This window comes from Sphaeramia orbicularis, chromosome 1 (assembly GCF_902148855.1).
Source record: "Sphaeramia orbicularis chromosome 1, fSphaOr1.1, whole genome shotgun sequence".
Taxonomy (NCBI): domain Eukaryota; kingdom Metazoa; phylum Chordata; class Actinopteri; order Kurtiformes; family Apogonidae; genus Sphaeramia; species Sphaeramia orbicularis.
The window spans coordinates 6,716,223-6,740,631 of record NC_043957.1 but is presented as its reverse complement, the minus strand read 5'-3'; the positions used below and the strand labels follow the sequence as shown (position 1 = coordinate 6,740,631).

Below are 24,409 nucleotides of genomic sequence, written 5' to 3'. Positions count from 1 at the left end.
CATCGTTGGAAGTTATTAATTTTCCCCCGCCAACTTAAAAGCAGCGCACTCACATCACTGCTGACTTTTGTTGACGTTTGACGTATTGGCTGGAAATCAGGCCGACAGTCGGATCAGAAACGGGTGGGATTTAGTCTGGAGAAAAAATGTAGCTTTAACGCTTTCAGTCTTTGAAACGGGCAGACGCTCACTCTGTCCACAGACCTTCACTCTGTCCACAGACCTTCACTCTGTCCTCATACGTTCACTCTGTCCTCAGATGGACACCGACGCCAACATCTCATCTGTTTTTTGCCTGTTTCTCTTCTTCCTTTCCTTTCCTTTCGTTTCTGTTTCTGTTTCTCTCTCAGGTCTGTTGTGTATAACGTGTACAGACATGGCTGTGATGGCGGGAAACAGTGGAGAAACCTGCTACAGTAAATACGGCTCCGTCTCCATCAAAGCCAAATACTGTCATGAGATGGTGAGAACACAAACAGCACATGGACTCATGTCTGTGCAGGGACGGGCTGGTTCTGCTGCTCTAGGTTAGACTGGGGGGGTGTGGGGTGTGTTAGAGTGGGGGTGTGTGCGGGTGTGTTGTGTATGTTAGAGTGGGTATGTGTGTGGGTGTGTTGTGTATGTTAGAGTGGGTATGTGTGTGGGTGTGTTGTGTATGTTAGAGTAGGGGTGTGTGGGGGTGTTGTGTATGTTAGAGTGGGGGTGTGTGTGGGTGTGTTAGAGTGGGGGTGTGTGTGGGTGTGTTAGAGTGGGGGTGTGTGTGGGTGTGTTGTGTATGTTAGAGTGGGGGTGTGTGCGGGTGTGTTGTGTATGTTAGAGTGGGTATGTGTGTGGGTGTGTTGTGTATGTTAGAGTGGGGGTGTGTGTGGGTGTGTTGTGTATGTTAGAGTGGGTATGTGTGTGGGTGTGTTGTGTATGTTAGAGTGGGGGTGTGTGTGGGTGTGTTGTGTATGTTAGAGTGGGTATGTGTGTGGGTGTGTTGTGTATGTTAGAGTGGGGGTGTGTGTGGGTGTGTTAGAGTGGGGGTGTGTGTGGGTGTGTTAGAGTGGGGGTGTGTGTGGGTGTGTTGTGTATGTTAGAGTGGGGGTGTGTGGGTGTGTTGTGTATGTTAGAGTGGTTATGTGTGCGGGTGTGTGTTGTGTATGTTAGAGTGGGTGTGTGTGTGGGTGTGTTGTGTATGTTAGAGTGGGGGTGTGTGGGTGTGTTGTGTATGTTAGAGTAGGGGTGTGTGGGGGTGTTGTGTATGTTAGAGTGGGTATGTGTGCGGATGTGTGTTGTATATGTTAGAGTGGGTATGTGTGCGGGTGTGTGTTGTATATGTTAGAGTGGGTATGTGTGTGGGTGTGTGTTGTATATGTTAGAGTGGGTATGTGTGCGGGTGTGTGTTGTATATGTTAGAGTGGGTATGTGTGCGGGTGTGTGTTGTATATGTTAGAGTGGGTATGTGTGCGGATGTGTGTTGTATATGTTAGAGTGGGTATGTGTGCGGGGGTGTGTTGTGTATGTTAAGAGTGGGTGTGTGTGTGGGTGTGTGTTGTGTATGTTAGAGTGGGGTTGTGCGGGGGTGTGTGTGTGTGTGTGTGTGTGTGTGTGTAGGATTTCATTATCAAAACAGGGTTCATTCAGGTGCTTGAAATGTTTGTAACGTGACCCAGGTTAGTGTCATCATTCTGGGTTCATTTTATAAACTCTATAAATAAACTAAATTTATTCCAAATGCATTGATATTTGACTATTATATTATTTATGTCATATTCTAAACACAGTGTTTAAAATTAATAAATGCATATATTTATGCAAAATAGATTAGAATATAATATTAATATTATTTGTATGTTTTAAATATGGTAAAAAACTGTATATTGATAATTGAAATAAAAAATGTTTAATTTGATATTTACTTTTGTTGTCCATCCATGATGCTGACATTTTTCTAAACTCTTCCTATTTAGGTTTGATCAAATATTTTTTTCCTCTAACCAATTATTGGGTTGTAAAATAGAGGGTTTAAGGTAGGGGTCTCAAACATGTGGCCTGGGGATGAATTTACAAAGTGTAAAAATTCCACAGTCAAGGCTGTGAAACTCATTTTAGTGTCGGTTCCACATACAGACCAATATGATCTACAGTCAAATAATAACAGCAGAAGAACCGACAAAAAAGGAGGACTGCAGATTTTCTTCTGGATTTGATGTGAAAAAAATAATATTACATAATGCCTATAAATAATGACAACTTCAAATTTTTGTCTTTGTTTTAGTGCAAAAAACAAGATTAAATTATGAAAATATTCACATTTACAAACTATCCTGTAACAATAAAATGTGAATAACCTGAACAAATATAAACAACCTGAAATGTCTAAAGAAAATTCAGCCCAGTTTGAACTCTTTTCTGCCTGTTCCTCAGTGTTTAGTGTCTTTGTAGATCTGATCCAGAATGCACATGGACAAATGAGAAGTGGAGGCAGAATATTGTTAAAGCTGCACTGATTTTTCTACAGAAATTTCAGTTTTTTCAGGTTATTCACATCTTTTTTGTTTGGATAGTTTATAAAGGTAAGTGTTTTCATAGTATAATGTTTTTGTTTTGTTTTTTTGCACTAAAACAAAGACAAAAACCTGGAGTTGTCATAATTTCTAGGTTATTCTGTTATTATTTTACTGGTCCACTGGAGATCAAATCGGGCTGAATGTGGCCCTTGAATTAAAATGAGTTTGACGCCCCTGGTTTAAGGTTTACACTGAACACATTTGAGGATGAAAATGTCAGAGGAACTTCACTTTGGAGAACTTTGGAATTCTGGCAAAAAATAGACGTTCATTTTTTTGTCCATGTGACGCAGTAGTTTTTGATATTTTTCATTCAAAAATATTTTCAACGAAATTTTGCCCTTTGATTACCGTACTTTCCGGGCCATAAGCCGCAGGTGTCCACGTTGTGACATGAGATATTTACACAGACTGATGGTAAACAGAAAGATTATTTAACTCTTTCGGTGCCAGACAGTTAAGGGGCTAATAAGCCTTAAAAGTGCCACAGAATTTGGCAGTTTTTCAATATTTCGCGTCGTTTTTATAATCGAAGTCTGAATCGTCATCAGAACTCATTTTCTAGCAGATGGGACTGTTTTGACAGATCGCTGTGTTTACGATATTAATACAAAATGGCCATCTAATTTGCATATGATTTCATTCATAAATTCATTCATAAAATTTCCCAAGCAGAAAACGAAACGCGAGCTCTTCCTTGGTCAAAAACCGCTCGGTAACATCCGACCGATTGCTACTTAGATTCAAAACGCACCGGACGCAGCCGATTCATTATTGATCATAATTTGCAAGAAGATTTGAAAGAACATCATCGAAATGTGAGAAAGAAATGGGGGTGGATGGTTTGTTTGTACACAAATATGGCGTGTTCTCCAAAGCCGATCTGATCGGCCCGTGGCACTTTAAAGGTTGTATTCGTAAAGCCGATTTAATCGGCCCATGGCATTGAAAGAGTTAAATATTTATTTCCATACCTTCACTGCGTTTTTCCAAACAGTGTCTGTAACACGGTAGTAAAACGGCAGGAACAGGCTGGTTCAAAAACCCAGAGAAGTCACTGATCTGTGTCTTCATCTTCCTTCTGCTCATTAAACCACTGCAGTCGTCTTCTTCAGTGTCGGAGTTGAACATCCTCAGAAAGGTTCCGTCACACTCCTTCTACGTCTCTCCTTGTTGTTGCTCAATGGCACTTCTGTGCTGCAGCTCTGTGTCCTTCTTCGACAGACACATCGATTGTTAAAAAAAAAAAAAGCAATTTTTATTTTTCAATTTTTAACAGTACAAAACAGGTTGAGGAGTAGAAAAAAGAAAAAAAAATAAAAATAGATGAAGAGAACAGCCTGTGATGGTGTCAGAATATTAAGGTCCCTTAATAGATACATTTGTCCCTGAATGTCGGCCACTTTCCCCAGTTTTTCACAAAGAGATTTTCTTTTAACTTCAGTTTATACAGGGGTTGGCCAAAATAATGGAAACACCTTAAAAAATCAACAAAATATAATTTAATATGGTGTAGGTCCGCCTTTTGCGGCAATTACAGCCTCAATTCTCCGAGGTATTGATTCATACAACTTGTGAATTGTTTCCAAAGGAATTTTCAGCCATTCTTCAGTTAGAATACCCTCCAACTCTTTTAGAGACGATGGCGGTGGAAATCGACGTCTTACTTGAATCTCTAAAACTGACCATAAATGCTCAATAATGTTGAGGTCTGGGGACTGTGCCGGCCATACGAGACGCTCAACTTCATTAGAATGTTCCTCATGCCATTCTTTAACAATTCTAGCTGTATGGACTGGGGCATTATCATCTTGAGGTGAAGGTGTTTCCATTATTTTGTCCAACCCCTGTATGTAGGATGTTCCATGACAAGTATATCATCTATGATTGAAATCCATTGTTTATAAGATGGAGCATCAGTCTTCAGCCAGTTCTTTGTTATGGCCTTCTTTCCGGCCACCAGAAGGATCTTGACAAGATATCTGTCTTCTTTATGCACTGATTCTTCCAAATGTCCGAGGTACAGAACAAGACAAGAATTTGGGATTGCATATCCCAACACCTCACAGAGAGCTGAGTGAACGTTCCCCCAGAAGGGCTGGATATTTGAGCATTTCCAAACATGTGTATGTGATCTGAATCCCTGTGATTACATCGTCTCCAACACGGCTGTTGAGTATTCGTTTGTTTACTTTTAACACATCGATTGCTTTTAACTTAAAAGCTACAAAATCTGCATTTCTTCGTGTGTTTTCCATGATGAGGGTTTGTGCATGACACGCAAAATGATTGTTCAAAGTTCAGATTTAAACTTCTCCTCTTCATCACCTCTTCCACCTGTCTCTCACTTTCGCGCTTCCTGCTAGAGCGCCCCCTGGTGGCCGTTAGCCTGTATAAGTCTATACTTGAGCTGCATTGCTGTGTTTCAAAACGAGAAAAAAGTAGCGGCTTATAGTCCGGAAAGTACGGTATGTTTCAGATGACATTTAGACCTTTACAGTTATGTGGAATATTTGTCTGAAACTTGTCAAAAGTTCAAAAGTTATGAATGAAAAAGTAGTGGGCGGTCCATCTGGGACCGCCTTGACCACGCCCCTCTGTGGTTTATGGGTAAATTGTGTGGATGTGAATTTAACAGATATTTCATGCATATTTGTCATGTGTAAAGTGGTCAGAGTTTGTGGACTTGTACCTGAACATGTGGACCGTGTATGTGCGCAGGCTCTTCGTATCATCCTCCACAGTCTGGACCAGAGGGCGGCCGTCTACCAGCGCTACATCCACCCGCTGCTGTCGGTCAGCGTCGACTTCTACATTCGGGTGTTTGTTCGCGTCTTCACAGGACAGGCCACGGTCAAAAACTCAGCCAGGTGATTAGACTACACTGAGCGTCCGCCAACGCCGACACACAGTCTGAGCAGAAACGATCCTGAAAGTGGGTCAGAAAATACACCGAATAATGGAGTCAGATAAAGGAACCAGGAAAATGAAAGGTTCTGTCCGTCACTGCGTTCCTTTGGTCACAGTCAGTTCAAATTGGTTTATTTTATCATTCATATGGATATGAGGCAGCAGTATTTACATGAGGGGGGGTCAAACATAAGGACTGTGGACCAAAACAGGACCACCAAAGGGTCTGATCTGGGCCTTCAGTGTAAAAAACATATTAACAGTAAAATATGATGAACTGGTTTTAGTTCAGGTTCCACATTCAGACCAGTATGATCTAAATCAGTGGTTCTCCAACTTTTTACAGTGGAGTACCCCCTGAAATAGACTTTTTACAGCGGAGTACCCCTGAAATAGACTTTTTACAGCAGAGTACCACTGAAATAGACTTTTTACAGTGGAGTACCCCCTGAAATAGACTTTTTACAGCAGAGTACCACTGAAATAGACTTTTTACAGTGGAGTACCCCCTGAAATAGACTTTTTACAGCGGAGTACCACTGAAATATACTTTTTACAGTGGAGTACCCCCTGAAATAGACTTTTTACAGTGGAGTACCCCCTGACATAGACTTTTTACAGCAGAGTACCCCTGAAATATACTTTTTACAGTGGAGTACCCCCTGAAATAGACTTTTTACAGCAGAGTACCACTGAAATAGACTTTTTACAGTGGAGTACCCCCTGAAATAGACTTTTTACAGCAGAGTACCACTGAAATAGACTTTTTACAGTGGAGTACCCCCTGAAATAGACTTTTTACAGCGGAGTACCACTGAAATATACTTTTTACAGTGGAGTACCCCCTGAAATAGACTTTTTACAGTGGAGTACCCCCTGACATAGACTTTTTACAGCAGAGTACCCCTGAAATATACTTTTTACAGTGGAGTACCCCTGAAATATACCCTTTGCAGTGGAGTACCCCCTGAAATAGACTTTTTACAGTGGAGTACCCCTAGAAATAGACTTTTTACAGTGGCGTACCCCCTGAAATAGACTTTTTACAGTGGAGTACCCCTAGAAATAGACTTTTTACAGTGGAGTACCCCTAGAAATAGACTTTTTATAGTGGAGTAACCCCTGAAATAGACTTTTTACAGTGGCGTACCCCCTGAAATAGACTTTTTATAGTGGATTACCCCCAGAAATAGACTTTTTACAGTGGAGTACCCCTAGAAATAGACTTTTTACAGTGGCGTACCCCCTGAAATAGACTTTTTATAGTGGAGTACCCCCTGAAATATACTTTTTACAGTGGAGTACCCCTAGAAATAGACTTTTTACAGTGGCGGACCCCCTGAAATAGACTTTTTATAGTGGATTACCCCCAGAAATAGACCTTTTACAGTGGAGTACCCCTAGAAATAGACTTTTTACAGTGGCGTACCCCCTGAAATAGACTTTTTAATAGTGGAGTACCCCCTGAAATATACTTTTTACAGTGGAGTACCCCTAGAAATAGACTTTTTACAGTGGCGGACCCCCTGAAATAGACTTTTTACAGCGGAGTACCCCTGAAATAGACTTTTTACAGTGGAGTACCCCCTTAAATATACTTTTTACAGTGGAATACCCCTAGAAATAGACTTTTTACAGTGGCGTACCCCCCGAAATAGACTTTTTACAGTGGAGTACCCCCTGAAATAGACTTTTTATAGTGGAGTACCCCCTGAAATATACTTTTTACAGTGGACTACCCCTGAAATAAGCTTTTTACAGTGGAGTACCCCTGAAATATACTTTTTTTTTTTTTTTTTTATCCATATACCCCCAACTCTGGCTCCAGCATTTCTGATTGAAAAAAATGAGTCCAAATGTGTTCCTGTGCCAAAGGTGTCTGTTTATATTTACAAAATTGTGTAAACAAACAACATATATTTAACTGTAGTATATATAAAAATAACACATTTTTTAAAGTAAATTTTGTGCTAAATATAAACTGAAAAGTGCCCTCTTTCACTGATAAGAAAAATACATAAATTGGTCATTAATTAATAAATAAACCTTTCACCAACATAAAATAATTCCTTATCTACTCAAATAAACTCATTTTGAATCATATCAAATATAAATGTTCTTCAAATGTTACCAAAGACAATAAAACTATTATATGAATGTATTTATTGTGTTTTATATTTCAACATTAATTCTCATTATTTATTTTGTACTCGGTACATGATGACATGATGAGTTAATGGATGTTTACCCCACTTTGGGAACCCCTGAGTTAAAGTAAAATAATAATCTATAAATAATGACTGGTTTAGTGTCAAAAAGGATAACATTAAATTATGAAAATATTTACATTTACATCGTGTCCTTTAACAATAAATTGTGAATAAACTGAAATATAAAGAAAATTACGTGTAATTTTAATAACATTCGGCCTGTTACCTTTCGATTAATGAAGTAAATAAATAAATACATGAATTCTAATACATTATCTACATCAGAGGTGTCAAGCATAAGGCCTGTGGACCAAAACAGGACCACCAAAGGGTCTGATCTGGGCCTTCAGTGTAAAACAGATGTTAACAGTCAGTGGTGTTGAACTGGTTTTAGTTCAGGTTCCACATTCAGACCAATGTGATCTACAGTAAAATAATAATATAATAACCTATAAATAATTTTCTTCTTGTTTAATGTGAAATAATTTTACATTATACCTGTAAATAATGACAACTCTAAATTTTTCTATTTGTTTTAGTACAAATAAATAACTAAATTATGAAAATATTTACATTTACAAACTATCCTTTAACAACAAAATGCAAATAACCTGAACAAAATGAAATGTCTAAAGAAAATTAAGTGTAATTTTAACAATATTCTGCCTGTTATTAAATGTTTGTGTATGTGTATAAATGATAAACTGAGGCATAATATTGTTAAAATTGTGCTTGTTTTTCTCATGAAATTTAGGTTTTTTCAGGTTTTTCACATCTGTTTTGTGAAAAGATAGTATGTATATGTAAATATTTTCGTAATTTAATGGGTGTTTTTGTACTAAAAGAGAAAAAGCTTGTATTTGTCATTATTTATAGGTTATTTTATTATTATTATTATTATTATTATTATTATTATTATTTTACTGCTCTGACCCACTTTAGATCAAACTGGGTCAAATGATCATATTTGCTCTTTACGACTTTTCTCTTTTTGTATTTTGCGAGGTACTTTTACATAGTTTTTGTCTTGTAATGATTTTTACATAATTTTTGAAGGTGTTGCTGCTTTTCCATCATTATTTGTCTTGTTCCATCTCACATGGTTGATATTTCTGAACTCTTCCAATAACGTTTTTTCTATTTTATTTTGGTAAATGAATTAAAATAAGATAAACTTTGTTGATCCCACTGTGGGGAAATTTCTCAGTTAACATCAAATACAAAAATAAAGTACAGGAAAGATGGAAAACAGAAAATTTACACCTGTGAAACATAAAATATAAAGAGAAAAAAAGAAGTATTTATATAAATTTAGACTAAATTTAAATATTATTCACACTGTATTTGCCCGTGGTCTGATATATGTCATGTGTTGTTAAATTTTAATTACAGTTTGTATACATTCTGGAAGTGGACGAACCACCCAATCATATCATATAAAAAAGTAAATCTGTCTATATTTACTGTTTGTGTTGGACTGACAACCATTAATGAGTCAGTGTTAATATGAACTGTGGTGCACGTTGAACAATGCATACGAACAAGTCATATGTGACAGCACATGGAAGCACTCCTACATGTATTTAATTTAATTTAATGTAATTATATTTGTGTCTTGTGTTGCAGTAAACAGGCTCTGATCTACAACTGTGTGGGCTGTGGTTCTTTCCACTTACAGAGAATGGGCCGAAGAACGAGCAACGGGAAGAAGTAAGACCATGAAATACACACACACACGTGTAGATAGATAGATAGATAGATAGATAGATAGATAGATAGATAGATAGATAGATAGATAGATAGATAGATAGATAGATAGATAGATAGATAGATAGATAGATAGATAGATAGATAGATAGATAGATAGATAGATAGATAGATAGGATTTGTCTGATCAGAACTAACTCCAGGTTTGTTCGTTCATATACTGAACCTACTTCCATGTATTTCCAGTATGAAGTACTCTGCTGCCACTGGACCTCCTGTTGGACCAGACTGTGGACACTGTGGACAGAGACACCAGGTAACAGCCCCAGTACAAGGAGGACTTATGGGTAATATTCAGATGCACTCAGTAAACATTATTCTATTGTCAGCTTTATTTTCGGCTCCGTTACATCTCAGAGGCAGATGTTGTACTTTTTACTCCACTATATTTGTCTGCGGTCGTTCTTTTTCAGTTTTTAGTCCAAAGGTCTGATGGTCCGTAAACAATTTTTAACGACTCTTCTGCTCCTAAACCATCAGTCAGAATGACTGGATATTTGTGTGGACCATCTCTGGGGAAAGGTCTACCAAGTTTGGTCAAAGAATTAGGAAAAAAAAAAAAAAAAATATATATATATATATATATATATATATATATATATATATATATATATATATATGTATTTATTTATTTATTTTTTTTATTTTTTTTATTTTTTTTAAATCCCCATTGGTTTATTATGGGACACATTACAAAGTGTTATAACTTGAAAACAGCTGAGGATATTGATGTAATTATTATTGGCAGTAGATATAGAATTTGCACCTTCTTTGAATATTTCAGAAATGGGCTTTATCATACAGTAGCTGACATTTTTTACAAAAGGCAAACTGAAATAAGATGAAGTTTCATAAATGGTTCCTCCTCATGAAGTTTAAGTGTTTAATTAAACTCTTTCACTGTTAATACAACAGATAATATCAGTATTTGCACTTATTTGTATTAATTAAATGTGTTTACATTCCTCATCTACATCATTCCTACTGTGTTCACACATTAGATGTGTCTTTGTGACCGAATCTGTGTCCTTTTCTCAGATGGGCGGTCCCATCTGGGCGGAGCCCATCCATGACTCCGCCTTCGTCCAGAAGGTTTTATCTGCGGTGTCCGGGAACCCGACCCGATTCGGAACGTCCAAACGCATCGAAGGCGTGTTGAGTATGGTGACGGAGGTCAGAGCACGTCTCATTTCCATTCTGTGTCATAATGAACCTGGGTTTGATCTAATTTGTGTCTGATTACTGAGATGACAAAGATAAAGGGTTAAATGTTTGGTTAGTCCTTACCTAAGCCGGTGCGGTCTACTTCAGGAGCTGGAGGACGTCCCTCTGTATTACACCGTGGACCAGCTGAGCAGCACCGTCCACTGTAATACTCCACCTCTGCTCCAGTTCAGGTAAACCCAGACCCCGTCTCATCCACAGACGCTTTAAAACCAGTAGAATGACCCGGTTCTGTCGGTCCAGGTCTGCTCTGCTTCACGCCGGACACAGAGTCTCGCTTTCCCACGCCTGTAAAAACGCCATCAAGACAGATGCGCCCCCTGCAGTCATCTGGGACGTCATGCGCTGCTGGGTAAACGTCTGGGATTTGGCACCAAAAAAATACTGGATTTATTTAAAGTCATATGACGTGGTTCGATGATGGTGTGAATACGTTTCATGTCCACAGGAGAAGTCCAACCCTGTGAAGAGGGAGAAGCTGTCACAGACTAGCCCCGCCTTCAAGATCCTGTCCACCGAGCCCAGGTCAGACCAGTCCCACCCCGGGGTCGCATTAACCGAAAATATTCTGTCATGAACGGATTTATTTTAAAGAGGACGGAAAATTCTGAAGGATTAAAATACTGAAGGTAATCTACGGAAGAAAGGTTCCACACAAGACTGAACAGAACCTGGACCAGGATCACTGGTCTGTTCAGAACAGTAGCCTACCTGTTTAGAACCCTACAACACCTGTATAGAACCTACAGCGTCTGTATAGAACCTACAGCGTCTGTATAGAACCTACAGCGTCTGTATAGAACCCTACAGCGTCTGTATAGAACCTACAGCGTCTGTATAGAACCTACAGCGTCTGTATAGAACCCTACAGCGTCTGTATAGAACCCTACAGCACCTGTATAGAACCTACAGCGTCTGTATAGAACTTACAGCATCTGTATAGAACCCTACAGCGTCTGTATAGAACCCTACAGCGTCTGTATAGAACCTACAGCGTCTGTATAGAACCCTACAGCACCTGTATAGAACCTACAGCGTCTGTATAGAACCTACAGCGTCTGTTTAGAACCCTACAGCACCTGTATAGAACCTACAGCGTCTGTATAGAACCTACAGCGTCTGTATAGAACCTACAACGCCTGTTTAGAACCCTACAACGCCTGTATAGAACCTACAGTGTCTGTATAGAACCTACAGCGTCTGTATAGAACCTACAGCGTCTGTATAGAACCCTACAGCGTCTGTATAGAACCCTACAGCACCTGTATAGAACCTACAGCTCCTGTATAGAACCTACAGCTCCTGTATAGAACCTACAACGCCTGTATAGAACCTACAGCGTCTGTATAGAACCTACAACACCTGTTTAGAACCTACAGCGTCTGTATAGGACCCTACAATACCTGTATAGAACCCTATGGCACCTGTTTAGAACCTCATGGCACCTGAATAGAACCCTATGGCATCTGTATAGAACCTTACAGCATTTGTATAGAACCCTACACCTGTATAGAACCCTACACCTGTATAGAACCCTACAACGCTCGTATAGAACCTTACGGTGTCTGTATAGAACTGTATAGAACCACTTCAGATGAAGTCCCACCAAACTAATTTAAAATGACGATTAAATATCAGTTTCCTCTGAAACTTAAAGTGTTTGTAGATTAAACTTAGTCTGTTCTTCTGTGTTCAGACGACATGAACATGTGAACGGATGAATATTATCAACTGTTCCATAAAACATTTGAAACCCGCTCCTTCCATGTTCTGAATGTGTGGTCTCAGTTTCAGTATGTGTTTGTGTGTGTGGTCTCAGTTTCAGTATAATATGTGTGTGTGTGTGTGTGTGTGTGTGTGTGTGTGTGTGTGGTCTCAGTTTCAGTATAATATATGTGTGTGTGGTCTCAGTTTCAGTATAATGTGTGTGTGTGTGTCTGTTTGTGTGTGTGTGTGTGTGTGTGGTCTCAGTTTCAGTATAATATATGTGTGTGTGTGGTCTCAGTTTCAGTATAATGTGTGTGTGTGGTCTCAGTTTCAGTACGTGTGTGTGTGGTCTCAGTTTCAGTGTCATGTGTGTGTGTGTGTGTGTGTGATCTCGGTTTCAGTGTCGTGTGTGTGTGGTCTAAGTTTCAGTGTCATATGTGTGTGTGGTCTCAGTTTCAGTGTCGTGTGTGTGTGGTCTCAGTTTCAGTGTTGTGTGTGTGTGTGTGTGTGGTCTCAGTTTCAGTGTCGTGTGTGGTCTCAGTTTCAGTATAATATGTGTGTGTGTGTGTGGTCTCAGTTTCAGTGTTGTGTGTGGTCTCAGTTTCAGTATAATATGTGTGTGTGTGTGTGTGTGTGTGTGGTCTCAGTTTCAGTGTCGTGTGTGGTCTCAGTTTCAGTATAATGTGTGTGTGTCTGTGTGGTCTCAGTTTCAGTGTTGTGTGTGGTCTCAGTTTCAGTGTTGTGTGTGGTCTCAGTTTCAGTATAATATGTGTGTGTGTGTGTGTGTGTGTGTGTGTGTGTGTGGTCTCAGTTTCAGTGTCATGTGTGTGGTCTCAGTTTCAGTATAATGTGTGTGTGTCTGTGTGGTCTCAGTTTCAGTGTTGTGTGTGGTCTCAGTTTCAGTGTTGTGTGTGGTCTCAGTTTCAGTATAATGTGTGTGTGTGTGTGTGTGTGTGTGTGTGTGGTCTCAGTTTCAGTGTCGTGTGTGGTCTCAGTTTCAGTATAATATACGTGTGTGGTCTCAGTTTCAGTGTCGTGTGTGTGTGGTCTCAGTTTCAGTATAATGTGTGTGTGTGTGTGTGTGGTCTCAGTTTCAGTGTTGTGTGTGTGTGGTCTCAGTTTCAGTATAATGTGTGTGTGTCTGTGTGGTCTCAGTTTCAGTGTTGTGTGTGGTCTCAGTTTCAGTGTTGTGTGTGGTCTCAGTTTCAGTATAATGTGTGTGTGTGTGTGTGTGTGTGTGTGTGTGTGTGTGTGTGTGTGTGTGTGTGTGTGTGGTCTCAGTTTCAGTGTTGTGTGTGTGTGGTCTCAGTTTCAGTATAATGTGTGTGTGTGTGTGGTCTCAGTTTCAGTGTTGTGTGTGTGGTCTCAGTTTCAGTATAATATGTGTGTGTGTGTGTGTGTGGTCTCAGTTTCAGTGTTGTGTGTGTGTGGTCTCAGTTTCAGTATAATATGTGTGTGTGTGTGTGTGTGGTCTCAGTTTCAGTGTCATGTGTGTGGTCTCAGTTTCAGTATAATGTGTGTGTCTGTGTGGTCTCAGTTTCAGTGTTGTGTGTGGTCTCAGTTTCAGTATAATATGTGTGTGTGTGTGTGTGTGTGTGTGTGTGTGGTCTCAGTTTGAGTGTTGTGTGTGTGTGGTCTCAGTTTCAGTATAATGTGTGTGTGTGGTCTCAGTTTCAGTGTTGTGTGTGGTCTCAGTTTCAGTATAATATGTGTGTGTGTGGTCTCAGTTTCAGTGTCATCTGTGTGGTCTCAGTTTCAGTATAATGTGTGTATGTGTGTGTGGTCTCAGTTTCAGTGTTGTGTGTGGTCTCAGTTTCAGTATAATATGTGTGTGTGTGTGTGGTCTCAGTTTCAGTATAATATGTGTGTGTGGTCTCAGTTTCAGTGTCGTGTGTGTGTGTGTGTGTGTGGTCTCAGTTTCAGTATAATATGTGTGTGTGTGTATGTGTGTGTGGTCTCAGTTTCAGTATAATATGTGTGTGTGGTCTCAGTTTCAGTGTCGTGTGTGTGTGTGTGTGTGTGTGTGTGTGTGTGTGGTCTCAGTTTCAGTACAATATGTGTGTGTGTGTGGTCTCAGTTTCAGTATAGTATGTGTGTGTGTGTGGTCTCAGTTTCAGTATAATATGTGTGTGTGTGGTCTCAGTTTCAGTATAATATGTGTGTGTGTGGTCTCAGTTTCAGTATAATGTGTGTGTGTGTGTGTGGTCTCAGTTTCAGTATGTGTGTGTGTGTGGCCTCAGTTTCAGTATAATATGTGTGTGTGTGTGGTCTCAGTTTCAGTATAATATGTGTGTGTGTGTGTGTGTGTGGTCTCAGTTTCAGTATAATATGTGTGTGTGTGTGTGTGTGTGTGGTGTCTCAGTTTCAGTATAATATGTGTGTGTGTGTGTGTGGTCTCAGTTTCAGTATAATATGTGTGTGTGTGTGTGGTCTCAGTTTCAGTATAATATGTGTGTGTGTGTGTGTGTGGTCTCAGTTTCAGTATAATATGTGTGTGTGTGTGTGGTCTCAGTTTCAGTATAATATGTGTGTGTGTGTGTGTGGTCTCAGTTTCAGTATAATATGTGTGTGTGTGTGTGTGGTCTCAGTTTCAGTATAATATGTGTGTGTGTGTGTGTGTGTGTGTGGTCTCAGTTTCAGTATAATATGTGTGTGTGTGTGTGGTCTCAGTTTCAGTATAATATGTGTGTGTGTGTGTGTGTGGTCTCAGTTTCAGTATAATATGTGTGTGTGTGTGTGTGTGGTCTCAGTTTCAGTATAATATGTGTGTGTGTGTGTGTGTGTGTGTGGTCTCAGTTTCAGTATAATATGTGTGTGTGTGTGTGTGTGGTCTCAGTTTCAGTATAATATGTGTGTGTGTGTGTGTGTGTGTGTGTGTGTGTGTGTGGTCTCAGTTTCAGTATAATATGTGTGTGTGTGTGGTCTCAGTTTCAGTATAATATGTGTGTGTGTGTGTGGTCTCAGTTTCAGTATAATATGTGTGTGTGTGTGTGTGTGTGGTCTCAGTTTCAGTATAATATGTGTGTGTGTGTGTGTGGTCTCAGTTTCAGTATAATATGTGTGTGTGTGTGTGTGGTCTCAGTTTCAGTATAATATGTGTGTGTGTGTGTGTGGTCTCAGTTTCAGTATAATATGTGTGTGTGTGTGTGTGTGGTCTCAGTTTCAGTATAATATGTGTGTGTGTGTGTGGTCTCAGTTTCAGTATAATATGTGTGTGTGTGTGTGTGTGGTCTCAGTTTCAGTATAATATGTGTGTGTGTGTGTGTGTGGTCTCAGTTTCAGTATAATATGTGTGTGTGTGTGTGTGTGTGTGTGTGGTCTCAGTTTCAGTATAATATGTGTGTGTGTGTGTGTGTGGTCTCAGTTTCAGTATAATATGTATGTGTGTGTGTGTGTGTGGTCTCAGTTTCAGTATAATATGTGTGTGTGTGTGGTCTCAGTTTCAGTATAATGTGTGTGTGTGTGAGTGTGTGGTCTCAGTTTCAGTATAATATGTGTGTGTGTGTGTAGTCTCAGTTTCAGTATAATATGTGTGTGTGTGTGTGGTCTCAGTTTCAGTATAATATGTGTGTGTGTGTGTGTGTGTGTGTGTGTGTGGTCTCAGTTTCAGTATAATATGTGTGTGTGTGTGTGTGTGTGTGTGTGTGTGTGTAGTCTCAGTTTCAGTATAATATGTGTGTGTGTGCTGAATGTACTCTGCTGTCGTTTCTTTGTCGCAGTCTGGACGCCTGCTTCAGCGTCAGGGACGACGCCAACCCCCAGTCCCGTAAACGCCACCTGACGCGCTTCCAGGAGAACCCCCAGGCCTTCTGGGGACCCAAAGCACGCGCCAAAGCTGGGTAATTAACACCAATTAACACTATTAATGAGGAAACACCTGTATGAACACAGACTATTGAAGGAAACACAAGAGAAAAACACATTTAAAGCATCTACAACAGAACAGAACAGGCTTTACTGTCATACAACACAGTCAGATACAGACACATGTAGAAGCCAATAACGTAATAACGACCGATAATGTAATAAATTTGCAATTTTTAAAATATAACAAGCCAATAACGTAATAACCAGCCAATAATGTGATCAAAGTCCTGAACCTATAATGTAATAAGTTCTTACATTATCAGTCGTTATTACATTATTGGCTTCTACAACATATATTAAAAAAAATCTATAAAATATAAAAGTGTGCGATCAAAACATATGTGTAAATTAGAGATATACTGTATGAAAGGGTAAGACTGTAAAAATATAAAAGTAGTATAAAAATGTGTAAATGTGTTGATGTAAACAATTAGAATAGTCAGACTTATTACATTGGATTTAATTTTCTTTTGTCTTTAATTTAATTTTTGGTTCTATTTCAGTTTTACAACCACACAAGTTTTAATTTTGTCCGTATCTTAGCTTTTATTTTTCAGCGAAATTTTGACTTTAAGAAGCTGAAAAAGATCATTTCGTTATCCCCGTAACATAATTACTTAAGTCATACATTATATGGACAAATGTCTGTGGACACATTGAATTCAGGTGTTTATTTTGTAACAGGAGTCTGAAATACAAAACAATAAAAGTAAAGTTATAAAAATATTTACATTTACAAACAAAAAAGATGTGAATAACTTGGAAAAAAAAAATTTCTTCAGAAATGTAAGTGCAATTTTAGTAATATCCTGCCTCAACCTATCATTTATACATGTTTATTACAGATCAGATCTACAACGAAACAACATTTAATAACAGGTAGAAAACTGGAACAATTATACTGAATTTTCAACATTTCAGGTTCATGTTTGTTCAGGTTATTCACATTTTACAGTTAAAGGACAGTTTGTAAATGTAAATATTCTCATTACTTAATGTTTTTTCTTACACTAAAACAGAGAAAATTTTGTAGTTGATATTGTTTATCAGCATAATATTATAATTGTAATATTTTTTCACATTAAACCAAGAAGAAAATTTGGACTGATTATTTGTAGTTGAACATGGGTCTGAATGTGGAACCTGAACTCAGACCAGTTCAACATCCTTGACTGTTCATATTTAAAGTTTAAGTTTAGTCAATTTACCCCACGTGGGCCCTACTGGACCCTTTGGTGGGCCGGTTTTGGCCTATGGTCCGTATGTTTGACACCTCTGCATTAAAGCTCTACCTACCGATGTGGCATTTCTCACAGCACTTAGTAAAAGTTTGAACATGAACAACCCGCCTCCATCCAAAGCCCCGCCCACTTCCCTCTGCCTGAGCTCCTCCTCTCACCTGATGTGCGCGGCGGAAGCAGAGGCGGAGGTCCGGTCCACATCGGTGTGTCCGCCGACCCCTCCCTCAGTAATCAGATACATCATCCACCTGCCGCAGTTCCTGTTCCATCAGTAGACTGTATTTAAGGGTGTGGTCTGTATTTAAGGGTGTGGTCTGTGCAGCGCTGGGTCAGTGTCTTCACTCCACCACGGAGATGAGGTGTCCAGGCGACGGGCGTGCGCACTGTGATCGCGTGGCCTCCGCAAATTTTCCATGGACATTTGAGGTTTCATAGTCCGTACATTTATCATCCTACATAATCCTACATGTGTGACACCAGGTCCATGAACCTGTATGAGTCCCACCGTCATAAAAGCCGACCCTTATGCAGACCTGTTCAGTCCAGTACACCAGACTTCCAGACTTTTATCTCCATCCTTCATTCATCAGACTCCTGTTTGTTCCCTCAGTTGTTGTTTCTGTTCATAAATCCGTTTTTCCCTTCCACATGTGCATGTCAGTTCTATCCAAACACATCCTAGACAGTAGACTGTGGTCAGTGACAGCAGAGGATTCAGAGGAACACATGTCAGATGTGAGACGGCGATAATGGATGATTGACAGGAGGCTCAGCCAGGTTCGGCCAATTATTTCATTTGGACCGGAAAAAATGATTGGTCAGACTTTTATCAGAAATATATGAGAATTAAACATTTATGAGTTTCAATACCTGGTGGATTTCTTTTACATTTTAGTTTGACACACACTTATTAGGAGCATTTGAAGATGACAAAAAAGTGTAAAAATGCCACATCACACGGTAGAGCTTTAACAGATGCTGGTTTTTCATCTTAGTTTCCGTGTATTCTTTCATTATTTTAATTATTTCTAACAGTTCACTCTGTATGTTGAATACATCTTTGCTTTTTAATGAATAAAAGATGAAAAAACTCTTGAAATGGAAACAGAATTAGTTGTGTTAACATCTGAACTACTTTACAAGTTCCTGTTGATCAGAAATAACCTCAGACATGTCCGATCCGTGCTACATTTCATACCTTTGTTCAGACGCTTTCGTTCGTTGTCGGTGAAGTCGCATAAACTCGTTCCGTCTCTTCTTTCTTCCAGTGGAGGCATTTCCACCGACCTGCAGGATAAGAGGAAGAAGTTCCAGAACAAGAGGAAGACTCCCATCACGGACTCGTCTCAGCTGAAGAACTTCCCCTGTAAGAAGTTCAGACAGGTGGGTTGACCTGGAGGGGGCAGTGGTGCGTTCAGGGCCCAGCGGTGCATTCAGAGCCCGGCGGTGTGTTCAGGGCCCGCCGGTGCATTCAGGGCCCAGCAGTGCGTTCAAGGCCCATCGGTGCATTCAGGGCCCATTGGTGCGTTCAAGGCCCATTGGTGCGTTCAAGGCCCATTGGTGCGTTCAGGGCCCAGCGGCGCGTTCAAGGCCCATTGGTTTCACTTCAGCCACCACCAGAGTTGAGTTTATTACAAATATGCCACAAAACAAACAATATAATCCTACTTTAGAGCCTAGAAATCCAACAGATTTACAAAAACCCAACATATACATAAACTACATGTGACTTCATTTGCATATTGGAAAAAGAGGAAGTGTAACTTATTTAATCCCGCCCCTTCTCCACACAACGGCCAATCATTTATCTTCCTGTCAGCGTAAAGGCCCATTTATGAACTACGTTAAACATGCATACGTACACGGACGGAGCGTTCTGTCCGTACTCTGGGAGTTCAGATATGACCATATTTGGACGTTCAGAGGCTCTGTAGTTACCATGGAAACACCGTCATCTTCTCGAACATTGATTCCCCAGTAAAACCCATGGAGTTGGATCAATGACAGGATGGACACACTGGGTTTATATAGGTTAAATAATAAATAAAATGAACAAAAAATAATAAAACATGTACAAAATAATAAATAATGTATAAAAACTTGACAAAAATGAAGTTAAAAAGTATAAAATAAACAACAAAATGAACAAAAACCGCCAAAGTGATGAATAAAATCAACAAAAAAATAATAATTAACAAAACAATAAGTGACATGGAGAAAACAAGCCACAAACTGAACAAAATTGAAGAAAAAATAATAAGTGGCAACAAAATGAATTAAAGCAAATAAAAATAAATAAAATGAATAGAAATCAACAAAATGAATTAAAAAAAACCCTTACAATAGAAGTGACATATTTGGACGTTCAGAGGCTCCGTAGTTACCGTGGAAACACCGTCATCTTCTACAACACTGATTCCCCAGTAAAACCCATGGAGTTGGATCAATGACAGGATGGACACACTGGGTTTATATAGGTTAAATAATAAATAAAATGAACAAAAAATAATAAAACATGTACAAAATAATATATAAAAACTTGTCAAAAATGAAGTTAAAAAGTATAAAATAAGCAACAAAATGAACAAAAACCCCCAAAGTGATGAATAAAATGAACAAAAAAAAGAATAATAAATTAACAAAATAATAAGGGACATGGAGAAAACAAGCCACAAACTGAACAAAATTGAAGAAAAAATAATAAAATAGTCATCTTCTACAACATTGATTCCCCAGTAAAGCCCATGGAGTTGGATCAATGACAGTGGACGGACACACTGGGTTTATATGGATCAAATAAAATATATAAAAATGAATTTAAAAAAGTACAAAATAATAAAGAACATGTAAAAAAATTGACTCAAATGAAGTTAAAAAGTATAAAATGAGCAACAAAATGAACAAAAACTACCAAAGTGATCAATAAAATGAACAAAAATGAATAAAAAACTAAATAATGAAATGGACAAAATAAGTCACAAACTGAACAAAACTGAAGAAAAAATAATAAGTGGCAACAAAATGAATTAAAGCAAATAAAAATAAATAAAATGAATAAAAATTAACAAAATGAATTTAAAAAACCTTACAATGTAAGTGACATATTTGGACGTTCAGAGGCTCCGTAGTTACCGTGGAAACACAGTCATCTTCTACAACACTGATTCCCCAGTAAAACCCATGGAGTTGGATCAATGACAACTGAGGGAAATGCTTGTTTTTTTTTTATTAAATATATTAAATAGTAAATAAAATGACCAAAAAATGTACCAAATAATAAATAACAGCAAAGAACAAGCAAAAATTACTGAAATGAAGTGAAAAATAATAAAATAAGAAACAAGAAAGTGAACCGACAGTCAAAGCCATCACGAAAATGAACAAAATGAACAAAAAAAATGACAAAAATAATGAGCAGCAACAACAAAATAAGCCACAAACTGTCACTTTTTCTTCAGTTTTCTGTTTTTAATATAATAAACCTCAACTTTAATCTGAGTTTTCATGAAGATCTATATGATCATTGAATTAAATATAAGAAAATCCGTGATTTACACTGAAAAAACACAAAATACAGAGGATAATATTAGAATAAAATGGTGATAAATAATTAAAGGTTAAATATGTAGAACACTTCATTTGGGAACAGCCGTAACAGCAGCTCTGGGTTTTAATGGGTTAATAAAGTCTGTCGTCGCATTAATTCATTAGAGTTTCCACCTAAACAACTGCCTTTGTTCCTGCCAACCACAGCTTTTTTTGTCCCAGTGGATTAAAAACGATCCGACCGGTGTTTTTCTCCTTCTTAGAAAAGCGCTTTCCTCCTGAGAATAACCCACCTGACACATTTGTCTTCCTGGAAAAGCACAGGAAGGATCATGAATAATTTGCTGGTGCGCTCCATCACACTGAAGAAAAAAAACAAAACAAAAAACAGACAAAACAGCAGTTTAAGCCACAGTGACACCAGCCCGTCTTTAACTCTATTTATCCACCAGTGTTTGTGGAAGTCAAATCTTCTTACCGTTAGTTTGCAGCAGCGTTCCCAGCGAGGTTATTATCGTTAACGAAAACGAACGAAACGACCAAAACTAAAACTGAAAAAACATTTTTAACTGAAATAAATAAAAACTGTACTGTGTGTTTACAAAACTAACTAAAACCTATAAAAATTATGGATAAAATTCCCTTTGTTTTCGTCTTTGTCAGTGTTGATATAGAATAGAACGTGAAAAGTTCGTCTCAGATCAGCGGTAGAACAGGTATAGAAGTCGGAAGGCCAACGGTGAAAGTACGGAAAGTTTCTGTAATGAACATTTACAGGATCAATAAATTAAATATAGAAAATACCTGATGTTCACTGAAAAAACAAAAAACAGGATTATGCCATAAATTGTGATAAATCACTTAAATATAGAGAAGAACATGTTTTATACCACAGATGTAACAGTGGGTCTGCACGGTGAACTGAAGTCCACTAGAACGGTTCATGTCCACAGACGGAGGAGAACGTCAGCCTCATTAATGTTCAAGGACTCGTCTTCAGCTGCTCTGGCAGGACGCCCACGCCACTGGTGTCCTGGACCCACAGACCCGGTCCTCTGACCCCAGACCCGGTCCTCTGACCCCAGACCCGGTCCTCAGACCCCAGACCCGGTCCTCTGACCCCAGACCCGGTCCTCTGACCCCAGACCCGGTCCTTAGACCACCCATGGTCCACCTGTGGACTCTGACTCCAGTCCAGTTGTTCTTACGTTTGTTTTTTCTTTCTTTCAGGGTTCGTGTAACCATGGAGACAGCTGTTGTTACTCCCACGACCTCGAGCAGACAAATGAAGACAAAATGGACTGAGTCCTCCTCAGATCCACATGTTTAAAGTGGCTTTACTTCAGTTTAATGGATTTAAACTGGACCGGATCTGGACCAGGTCCAACCTGAGACTATTGATCATCTGTACTCGGCCTTTTTTTGTGTTTAAATGGAAGTTTTTTTTTTGTTTGTTTTTTTTTTGTTTTTATTTGACTGTTGGTACAGTCTAATAAAGTCCTCAGCACGACTTTAGAGGTTTTCTGTATTTTTTTTCCATGTGTAACTGGATTTTAACCGTACTTTTAAACTCATCTCACTGAGTCTGTTTACATCCACACTAATACTCTGATCATTATCTGATTTCTGGAATAATCAGATTACTATTGATCATGTAAACAGTATAATCTGACCTGTTTTATCAGATAACAGCAGTAATCTGATTACAATAAATCAGATTAGCACACCTGGATTTGTCTCAGTCCCATGTCTTCATACAGGTGAATCTGATTTATTTAGTTCTGTTACATCTGAACATGTGGAAATAAAACGAGTAAAATCGTAGAAAATAGAAGTTACATAGTGAGTTGAAGACAACAGGAAGTTTGATTCTACCTTCACTACGTACGTACGAACTCTGAAAGAAATCCGATAATGGGCCGAAATGTCTAAAACAGGGTTTACGATTATTGCATTTCTTAAGTGCATGTAAACACATCAGATCTGAGTATTATAATCCTGAAATCCAGTTTCATATCATGATCATATTATGGAATATGTCGCTGCTGAACTAAGTTAAACCCTCCTGGTTTCTATTAAATTTAAAGGTTTTTACTGAACTCAGTTGATACTTTTTTTAATATATTCAGAAATTTACTGTGAAAAACAATGAACCAAAAAAAAAAAATTATAATTTTGTCATTTTACTCAGCTTTCATTGCATTAATTCTCAGGTGCAACATGGTATTGTTAAATAATACACATATAAACCAAAGTAAGTGTCAGATTTTATTATTGATCAGTAGAAAATGACCATATTTACATGTATTGTCAGAAATACAAAGGTTACACTTATTGCACATATCAGACAATGGGCACCACTGTGCAGCTCATTTAAGTGGATGGAGGCTGAAAGTCACGTTTTTTACTTTTACAGTCAGTTTTTTTTGACTGTTTGGAATTTTACCGTCAGTTATTGGCACATGTAGTATTGTTTTTTGATTCGTCTGGTGTAAAAAAGGCAGTTTGTCCAAGAAAAATCAGATATTCAGACAAATGAACACCAGCAGTGGAAGTGGGAATAAGGAGTAAACATTCAAATCACACCTGAGTTTCCAAAAGCGTCTGTGGATCCAGCTGAACGGCCTAAAAAGTGGAACCAGCAGGATGTGACCCAGGGCTGCTCTGAGTTCAGGGGGTGGGCAGGGCTTTCCTCTGGTCACAAACACAAACAGGAGCCCGTTTAATCGCATCTGAAGCGTCGTCTGGAAGAGTCAGCGCCGTGCTCTGATTGGCTATCAGAGGCGGACCCGGAGCAGGAAGGTTCGGATCTCCATGGGCTTCAGCGTCACCTCCCAAACGGACCGGCCTCCAGACGCCTTCAGCTGTGGTTTCACCTCTGAGAAAGGAAACGCATGAGCTTCAAATAAAGAAACAAATAACACAAGCAGTGTCCCTGTACGCCAGCGCCTGTTCTATGTGTTCCAGTCCTGGTTCTGCTCTGTGTTCCAGTCCTGGTTCTGGTCTGTGTTCCAGTCCTGGTTCTGGTCTGTGTTCCATTACTGGTTCTGGTCTGTGTTCCATTACTGGTTCTGGTCTGTGTTCCAGTCCTGGTTCTGGTCTGTGTTCCAGTCCTGGTTCTGTCCTATGTTCCAGTCGTGGTTCTGCTCTGTGTTCCAGTCCTGGTTCTGCTCTGTGTTCCATTACTGGTTCTGCTCTGTGTTCCAGTCCTGGTTCTGGTCTGTGTTCCAGTCCTGGTTCTGTCCTATGTTCCAGTCGTGGTTCTGCTCTGTGTTCCATTACTGGTTTTGTTCTATGTTCCAGTCCTGGTTCTGGTCTGTGTTCCAGTCCTGGTTCTGCTCTGTGTTCCATTACTGGTTCTGCTCTGTGTTCCAGTCCTGGTTCT

At 39.1% G+C, this 24,409-nt stretch overlaps 2 protein-coding genes across 3 annotated transcripts in view; one reads left to right on the top strand and one right to left on the bottom strand.

Moving 5' to 3' along the window:
* Positions 1 to 22,545, top strand: part of trmt1 (tRNA methyltransferase 1) — a 36,950-nt gene extending 14,405 nt beyond the window's left edge. For both annotated transcript variants that reach the window (XM_030145530.1, XM_030145535.1), the window contains exons 6-16: positions 351 to 463; positions 5,274 to 5,422; positions 9,299 to 9,382; positions 9,626 to 9,695; positions 10,478 to 10,612; positions 10,751 to 10,836; positions 10,907 to 11,015; positions 11,112 to 11,188; positions 16,090 to 16,209; positions 18,747 to 18,861; positions 22,255 to 22,545. In XM_030145530.1, coding sequence (XP_030001390.1) covers positions 351 to 463; positions 5,274 to 5,422; positions 9,299 to 9,382; positions 9,626 to 9,695; positions 10,478 to 10,612; positions 10,751 to 10,836; positions 10,907 to 11,015; positions 11,112 to 11,188; positions 16,090 to 16,209; positions 18,747 to 18,861; positions 22,255 to 22,329 — 1,133 coding nt within the window. In that variant the 3' untranslated portion in view covers positions 22,330 to 22,545. The remainder of the gene's footprint in view (positions 1 to 350; positions 464 to 5,273; positions 5,423 to 9,298; positions 9,383 to 9,625; positions 9,696 to 10,477; positions 10,613 to 10,750; positions 10,837 to 10,906; positions 11,016 to 11,111; positions 11,189 to 16,089; positions 16,210 to 18,746; positions 18,862 to 22,254) is intronic.
* A 734-nt stretch (positions 22,546 to 23,279) lies between these two features.
* The window catches only part of man2b1 (mannosidase, alpha, class 2B, member 1), a 38,505-nt gene continuing 37,375 nt past the window's right edge, over positions 23,280 to 24,409 (bottom strand). The window contains exon 23 of the mRNA XM_030145518.1: positions 23,280 to 23,902. Within this exon, the coding sequence (XP_030001378.1) occupies positions 23,802 to 23,902 (101 nt within the window). The 3' untranslated portion in view covers positions 23,280 to 23,801. The remainder of the gene's footprint in view (positions 23,903 to 24,409) is intronic.